This window comes from Nematolebias whitei, chromosome 5, assembly GCF_014905685.2.
Source record: "Nematolebias whitei isolate Nwh7 chromosome 5, NemWhi1, whole genome shotgun sequence".
NCBI classification, from domain to species: Eukaryota; Metazoa; Chordata; class Actinopteri; order Cyprinodontiformes; family Rivulidae; genus Nematolebias; species Nematolebias whitei.
The window spans coordinates 13436992-13446008 of record NC_056502.1 but is presented as its reverse complement, the minus strand read 5'-3'; the positions used below and the strand labels follow the sequence as shown (position 1 = coordinate 13446008).

Here is a 9017-nt window from a genome sequence, read left to right as displayed (position 1 = left end):
TTTTTTTTTTTTTTTTAACAGAACTCTCATAGAAATGTACGGTATAGCTCAGCGGAAGGATATCTTCAACACCAACAAAAAGCCTCGTTGCATCGCCCATGTTATAATTGTAAGTATGCTCTTTATATGAAGCTGAAGCTTAACATGTAAGGACTGCGTCAGCACAACAAATGTCCCGTAACTAAATTAGCCTTGCGTTGATTGTTTGACTGTCGCTTAGCTAAGATGCTAACGATTCATTGCTAACAAACAAATCGGAGTAGCGTATCGTAACGCTTGTTTATGACCTCACAATGTGTTTTGTGCCCTGTTTGTTCATTTGGTTCGCAGCACGCTTAAAAGACGAAATCTTGATGGTGATTAAATGAAAATGAAGTCAGCTGAGAAGAAAGAAACGCGAGGAGAGGAAGATCACGATACAACCGCAGTCAAAACTGAATGCCAATTAGAGCAGGAGACTGCTGAAGATGATGAAGGCTCTTCTGATGAAGAATACACCATCAATGGAGATGATCTTAATATTTTGATAAAGGAAGAGCCGGAGTCATGGGAGATCGATGAGGATAACTGTGTGAAAATTACGCTTGATGCCGACACTGTCTCTCAGGATCCGCAGGGACTCATAAAAGACGAGCTTAGCTGTAGCTATGATGATCTGCTGGAATATGAATCCAGTGAAGCTGCTGTCAAGGAGGAGACAGAGTCATTCATTAAAGAGGAGTCACCGAGTGAAGAGGAGGCTGAGGAAGAGGATGCAGATGACATCGACGAAGATTTTGAGGACGACGACGAGGTTATCCCCACAGGTGAAAAACATACCTGCTCACAAAATAATAACATTTTTCTTTCTTCTTTTTTTTTTTCAATCTTAATGCACTTTTCTATGATATCCACATAAGCACGTACAGAAGACAGAACTGCAAAAGCCATATGTTGCGACTTTGGTTGAGTTTAGGAGGGAAAAAAAAGAATGCATATTAATTTTTCATTGTATATCCTATAGAGAGCTAGCAATTAAAAAAAAGAAATCAAGTAGTTAATTATTATTCTAGCCACCCTCCCTCCTCAAAAAAAAAACTAAGAAATATTTGCATTTTTCTCAGCCAAAATTTTAAACAACTTGAAGAAAACAGAACTGTAAAAAGGCATTACTCAAACTGTAAGTTTATTTATTTACCATACCATTTTATTTATAGAGCACTTAAAACGGTGACAAGGCCAACCAAAGTGCTGTACAGACAGAACAACAGGTAACACACAAGGCAACATACAAAATGAAGTAAATCAGATTATAGACATAAAAATGATGCAGATAATAAATATGACGACTAACCTGTGTGAAGAAAACAGATTCAAAACACAGATCATCTGGTGTTGAAAACCACTGAATAGTAGCCGGTTTTTAAACGGGATTTGAAAACCGATAGGGAGGGGGCCTGTCTGACAAGCAGAGGGAACTCGTTCCAAAGTCTTGGTCCTGCTACAGAGAAGGCCCTGTCACCTCTGTGTTTAAGACGAGTTCCTGGATCTGTGAGGAGCAACTGGTCCGCTGACGTCAGGGAACATGGTGGGACATACGGTTGTAGCAGATTAGAGAGATGGGGGGAAACTGTTCAGCGATTTATAGACATACAGTAGTATTTTGAACTGGATTCGAAGGTGAACCGGCAACCAGTGCAGTGAGTCCAAAACTGGTGTAATGTGCTCTCTTTTGCCTGTACTGGTTAAAAATCAGGCTGCTGCATTCTGGACCAGTTGTAGTCGTGCAATGGAGTTCTGACTGATACCAAACAGGAGCGAATTGCAGTAATCAAGCCTAGATGTAATGAATGCATGTATTACTGTCTCCAGGTTATTTTTGGACAATATGGGCTTCAGTTTAGACAGCCGCCTCAGCTGGAAGAAACATGATTTAACAATCATGTTTACGTGACTGTTAAGTTTCAGGGAAGGGTCCATTATCACTCCCAGCTTAGTGACTCTTTATTTTTCTGATAGGGCTAGAGTGGAAAGGTCGATGCAGTGGTTTGTGATAGTGTCGTTGGGAGGGAACAACATGACTTCAGACTTCTTTTCATTGAAACTTAAGAAATTTAAAGCCATCCGGTCCCTGATGTCAGCCAGGCAGTCGAGCAGAGGTTGAATAGAGCATGTGCCATTGTGTCTTAGGGGGAAGTAAATTTGACAGTCATCGGCATAGAAGTGGAATGTTGTGTTTCCGGAAAATAGCACCAAGTGGCAGCAGGTATAAAGAGAATAGGAGGGGACCCAGGATGGACCCCTGCGGAACCCCCCATTTAAGCTCTGCCGCTGCAGAACTAAAATCCTTGATGGAGACACAAAAGGATCTGTCAGCGAGGTAGGATCTGAATCAATTGAGGGCTGACCCTGTGATGCCCACCCACTGCTCCAACCTAGCAATTAGGATCTCATGGTCGATGATGTCAAAGGCGGCTGTGAGGTCCAATAGGACAAGCAGCACAGAATAACCGGTTTTTATGGATCTGAAGATGTCATTACAAACCTTCAGTAGGGCAGTTTCAGTGCTATGGAGAGGTTTAAAGCCAGATTGGAATAGCTCTAAGATGGCTTGATCCTCCGGGAAGCACTTCAATTGGCACTCAACTATTTTCAACTCAACTATTTAGACTGGTAATCTCATTGAGAAAGGCAGTCACATTTACAAGATAGATCTTTAACACAGACACATACTGTCAGTTACATGAAATAATACAACAACAATCATAAAACATTATTTCGAGAACAGGTCTGAAATTATGATTTCTCCATAAACATAGTTTTAAAATGTCCCACAGGAATAAAACTGGATAGTTTCAGATCTTGTTACAGTGTATTCCAGGAGGATGGAGCAGATCAGGAGGCCATTTTTTCCGAGTTATGTACAAACTGAGGGGACACTGAAAGAAATCCTGAGAACATAGGTTGTGATTGAACGGTCTTTGTGACATCAGAATATACCAGTAGGTAAGGACTAAAGACGCAACAGGCTGAAAATGGATTTGTACATGAAAGTGTAGCAGTGTCTGCAGATAGATAATGATGTCCCATTTACCATTGCATATAGGGTACAGTGGTGTGTGAGAGGTTTACATTTTGTTATGAATCACAAAGCTCCATGACAAATAATATCCAGCTTGTGCAGGGAGGTACTTGTAGTGTTCAGATAAATAATATCCCTATAGTCCAGCAGTGGAAGGAAGGTTGCAGACACAAGATATTTACAGGCCATAAAGGATTAAATATTTCTAAGAAAATATCCTAATTTTATTTTTAATTTTATTAAAATGTGGTCGGTATGATATTGAAGGAAAGCTCTTTATCACTGACAATGCTGGGGTATTTATACGTTTGTACAAACTGTTGCTATGCCATTTAAAAGGCAGTATAGTTTGTGTGTTTTGTTTGTTTTTTTGTCTGCAAACCGCATGTATTTCTTTTGTCAACATTAACGAGTTTGAGTTGAAGGGGATCTAATTGAACTGAATCAAATGTAGACTGCAGGCACTCAAGAACAAATGATGCATACATAGCATGACAATAGTCAACAGTGTCATCAGCAAATTAATACATACTGATACCAGTATTCAACCTATTCAACCTCTGCTCGACTGCCTGGCTGACATCAGTGACTGGATGGCTTTAAATTTCTTAAGTTTCAATGAAAAGAAGTCTGAAGTCATGTTGTTCCCTCCCAACGACACAATCACAAACCACTGTATCGACCTCTCCGCTCTAACCCTGTCAGAAAAACAAAGAGTCACTAATCTGGGAGTGATAATGGACCCTTCCCTGAAACTTAACAGTCACGTAAACATGATTGCTAAATCATGTTTCTTCCAACTGAAGCAGCTGTCTAAACTGAAGCCCATATTGTCCAAAAATAACCTGGAGACAGTAATACATGCATTCATTACATCTAGGCTTAATTACTGAAATTCACTCCTGTTTGGTATCAGTCAGACCTCCATTGCATGACTACAACTTGTCCAGAATGTAGCAGCCCAATTTTTAACCAGTACATGCAAAAGAGAGCACATTACACCAGTTTTGGCCTCACTGCACTGGTTGCCGGTTCACTTTCGAATCCAGTTCAAAATACTCATGTATGTCTACAAATCACTGAACAGTTTCGTCCCCCCCCCCTCCCCCCCAATCTCTCTAATCTGCTACAACCGTATGTCCCACCACGTTCCCTGACGTCAGCGGACCAGTTGCTCCTCACAGTTCCAGGAACTCGTCTTAAGCGCAGAGGTGACAGGGCCTTCTCTGTAGCAGGACCAAGACTTTGGAACGAGTTACCTCTGCTTGTCAGACAGGCCCCCTCCCTCTCAGTTTTCAAGTCCCGTTAAAAACCCACTACTATTCAGTAGCATTCAACACCAGAGGATCTGTGTTTTGAACCTGTATGCTCCACACAGGTTAGTCGTCATATTTATTATCTGCATCATTTTTATGTCTATATTTCTGATTTACTTCATTTTGTATTTTGCTTTGTTTGTTACCTGTTGTTCTGTCTGTACAGCATTTTGGTTGGCCTTGTTGCTGTTTTAAGTGCTCTATAAATAAAATGGTATAGTATGGTATCAAAAACCTTTTAGTTTAGATTGAAAACATTATAGGACCCAGAATCGTGCCTTGTGGGACACCTTTCATGATTTGCAAATAATCTGATGACAGACCATTGTGTTATACATATTGTTGATGAACAGACAGTTTGTAAAACATCTGACTGTTTGCTCTGAACGACCAATCTCTAAACGTTTCTGACAGAGGATGGAATGATCTACAGTTAAAAGCTGTAGACAAGTCAATGAAGAGCACAGCACTGTGATCTTTGTCGTCCAGGGCTTCTACACTATCATTTAGCACTTTGGTGAAGGCTGTTACAATGCTGTGTTGTTTTCTAAAACCAGACTGCAGACTAGATAAAATGTTTGATAAAACCAGGTATGGTAATCTTTTATTTTATTTTTAAAGGTATGTCATTAACTACTCTTTCCAGGATTTTAGCTAAAATGTAAAGTTTAGAAATTAGCCAGTAATTATTTAGAACAGTTTAATCACCACCTTTTAGAAGTTGAAGAACAAAAGCTGTTTTCCACACTCCTGGAATTACATTGAAAATATTCCAAATTGCAACTTATACCAACGCTATGAATCCGCTACATAAAAATTGCTTAGACCTAAAATACATGCGCTATAAACTAAATAAATGCGTGTCTTATCACAGTAAAAAGAAATAAATACATACAGCATAGTAACTATCGATATGATAATTGCACGTTATATAGTCAGAAAATGCCACTAAAGCCTGATGTAAAAGGAATAAATCAGTAATATTTTCAAAACATGACTGTGTTAAGAATGGGATAAAGACTTTCAGAAATGGTAGATTTCTATAAATTTAGTGTTGATGACGAGATGATTTTATTTAGATTTTTTTCCTTGCACATAAATCCTTCCCCCTCTGCTCTGTTAGTTGTTTCCTTATCACTGATGAGTCCCACCACTGTTGTCAACAGCATCCTCAGCAAATCTAATGAGCTGATTTGTGCTGAATTTGGCAGAAAAGTTGTGTGTCAGCCAAATAAAGGACACAGGACTGAGCACGCATCCCTGAGGGGCCTCTGTACTCAGTTTGATGGTGCGTGATGTCTTACTGTTGACATTTACTGTCTGTTGGTTTTATGTTGGGCAGTTCATAACACAGTCAGCCTCAGAGAGAGATGGGTTTTCAGTTTGAACAGAAAGTGCTTTACTGTAAGTGGCTGCGGAATGATTTTGTTGAAGAAAAGTCGGTTAACTCAATACTGACATATTTCTTCTTTTCTTAATGCAATATAAGATGATATGTAATGATTGGATCATTTTGTGGACCAGCTGACACAATAAGCAAACAGTAGGGGGTTTCAGAAAAGGTGGGAGGCAGGCTTTAATTCATCTCATAACTAGGCTTTAAAAACATACTATTATGGCAGAGGTCAGCAACAAAAGCGTTACAGACCACTGGAGAGACAAAGAGGTTTGTAAAATTTGCTAATTCAATAGCAGCGTTTCAATACATGACCAAGAGTATTACAGCTTTGTGTTTATTTTCACTTCTATATAGTGATAGCAGTTAGATGCCCTCAGAAATAACTTGCATAATGTTCTTAAATGTTCAGCATAAATAGTGAAGCAATGTAGTGTTATACTTCTGCCGTGTTTTTACACCAAATTAACAAACAAACCTTTTTGATTTGGACTCTAACTGTGAAAGTACTGCACTGTAGTCATAAAATCACAAATTAAGGATAGTTTACTATGTTTTGTGCGGACTGAAAGCTCTTGATTGTGTCCTGTTTAATAATGCATTATTATTAACATCTGAATCAAGCTGCAGAATTAAAATTGGTGAATTTCCACTTCTTCACTGCATACATTTGTAATTATTTAATATTTATACTAGTGTTGATTTTGTCTTCTGAACCGTATAAAAACTGAGAATAATACAGATATTTCATTAGCGTTATTGTTCCCGTATTCACTATAAATATATATTTTTCTACATGTATTTATAAATCTGTATTTCTTTATTTATAGGCTTGTTTTTACAAGATTGTTACAAAAACAAGGTTCTATATTAAATATCCAACTATTTTGGTACATAGAACTTCCATCCAACGGCTAATTTATAGGGCAGCACGGTGGCGCAACTGGTAGAGCTGCTGCCTCTCAGCGAGCAGGTCCCAGGTTCAAATCCCGGTCCAGGGGCCTCTCTGGGTGGAGTTTGCATGTTCTCTTAGTGCTTGCGTGGATTTTCTTCGGGTACTCCGGTTTCCGCCCACAGACCAAAAACATGCATGTTAGTCTGATTGGTAACTCTAAATTGTCCCTAGGTATGAGTGAGAGAGTGAATGGTTGTTTGTCTCTCTGTGGCCCTGTGATGGACTTGCGACCCGTCCAGGGTGTACCCCGCCCATCTCACAGTGATTGCTGGACATGGGCACCGGCAACCCCCGTGACCCAAAATGGAAGAAGTGGGTAAAAGATAATGGATGGATGGTTAATTTATAAATCTTTGATGAAATTTTCAAGAAAGCTAAAATGGTTGTAAAAATATCAGGTTTTTAAAACTTGTTATATTGGAGAGAAAAGTATAGAAACATTTTGTTTGTGCATTTTCTCTTTTTTTGTCTCCTATGTAGAGTCATCATCTGAGTTCTTCCCATGTCCTCACTGCACTATCTCCTTCACTAACATGGATTACTTGGAGAAACACGTGAAGTGGGTTCATCAGAAAGAGTACCTTGATAATCTCAAAAAGAGCCTCCCAAACCACACACTAAACTTCAACCACAAACACACCTGCTTAATCTGCAGCAGCACCTTCAAATGCAAAGCTCACCTCGGCATCCATATGCATGAAGTCCACCCGTCTGCCCCTCCCCGCAGGCTTCACCCTTGTCCAACTTGTGCACGTAGCTTCCAATACCTCAAGAATCTGAAGAATCACTGTCAGCGCTGGCACAACATGTCTGTGATCACTAGAGGAGGTCATCTCAGTTGTGCTGACTGTGGGAAGAGTTTTCAAGCCACCTGGGGTCAGGGACGACATCTGTGTCATGATCCAGATGGAGCTGAATCTGAGGACAGGCCAATCTGTTTGGATACTAGTTTACAGTGTTCAAAGTGTGGCAAAAAGTTACGAACGCCTCAAAGTCTGGAGGATCACATGCGCACCCACACGGGGGACCGGCCGTTTATCTGCAAAGACTGCGGCAGGCGGTTTGGGGAGCGCAGCAGTTGGCGGCAGCACCTGAAAATCCACCTTGGTGAAAAGCCATTTAAATGTGAGGTGTGCGGCAAGGCCTTTATAAGGTCACACCACCTCAAGTCGCACTTAACCACACACTCTGGCAAGAAGGAATACTCTTGTCCTGAATGTGGGAAGGAGTTTGGATTCAAGTCGAGCCTGGATCTTCATGTGAGGACGCATTCAAGTGAGAGACCTTTCAACTGCAACGTATGTGGGAAGAACTTCAACACTCGAAGAAACCTGAGGGTTCACACCAAACTTCACAACAATGAGAAAGCTCACAAGTGTGGGGAGTGTGGGCTGGAAATTAGAGATCTCGGTGCATTAAAGGTACACTTACGGTCCCACACCGGAGAAAGGCCTTACCACTGCACAGTGTGTGGTAACCGGTTCATTCGCCTGGCACACCTAAGAAATCACCAGCGGATCCACTCAGGTGAGAGACCGTATAAATGCGACGAGTGCGACAAGAGTTTCACTCAGTCTGGTGACTTGGTGAAGCATAAGAGGATACACTCCGGGGAAAAGCCTTATGAATGTCCAGAGTGCCACCGCTGCTACACTTCCTCTGGCGACCTGGGCAAGCATAGGAGGAGTCACACTAACCTGCGCCCTTACACATGCACGGAATGTGATAAAACCTTTCGTTTGTCAGGCCATTTGAAAACCCACATGATGACCCACACCGGAGAAAAGCCGTTTTCTTGCCCCATTTGCCTTCGTAGGTTTGCCCGCTCTCACCATCTTTCTGGACACGTTGCAAAATGTCGCTGAGCTTAGATACATAGCACTTAAAGTGGACATATTGACAGCTGTATACTGTATAACACAACATTTTTTTTTATTGTTTGAAAATATGAACTAACGTTTAATAACTATTTATAAACATTCTCTAAAACCGTTAAGAACTCAGTGTTTAAATTAAAAATAGATATCGATTAAGAATATTGCATGTTACTATTTACGCTACTGTTTGTGTACTTTATGCCTGGTGTCATTCTGAACTGTTTTCTAAAACACTGTCTTGATGAAGGCCTGAAGATAAAATATGAAGTAGTTTTGTTGGATGTCATGAATGATTGTTCTACACTAAGTTATCTGTAAAACTCAAATAAATAGTTTGATAAATCCACAAAGACCAGTTTTTACCAGCCACATAATATGCTTCTATTAAACTGCTTAATACAAGAGATTTATT

The 9017-nt window shown here is 40.3% G+C and overlaps 1 protein-coding gene across 1 annotated transcript; it reads left to right on the top strand.

Annotated features, from left to right (window-relative positions):
* Window positions 1–8593, top strand: LOC119409681 (zinc finger protein 436). Its single transcript, XM_037676583.1, has 3 exons — window positions 1–109; window positions 331–806; window positions 7209–8593. The coding sequence occupies exons 2-3, from the start codon at window positions 365–367 to the stop codon at window positions 8591–8593; spliced, it is 1827 nt and encodes a 608-aa protein (XP_037532511.1). The 5' UTR covers window positions 1–109; window positions 331–364.
* Window positions 8594–9017: the final 424 nt, after the last annotated feature.

What these genes read in the sequence shown, in the direction of transcription:
- LOC119409681 (XM_037676583.1), top strand. Translation starts at nt 365, where the DNA reads ATGAAAATGAAGTCAGCTGAGAAGAAAGAAACGCGAGGAGAGGAAGAT. An exon ending in CGACGAGGTTATCCCCACAG is followed by an intron (nt 807 to 7,208) that starts GTGAAAAACATA and finishes TCTCCTATGTAG; the next exon opens with AGTCATCATCTGAGTTCTTC.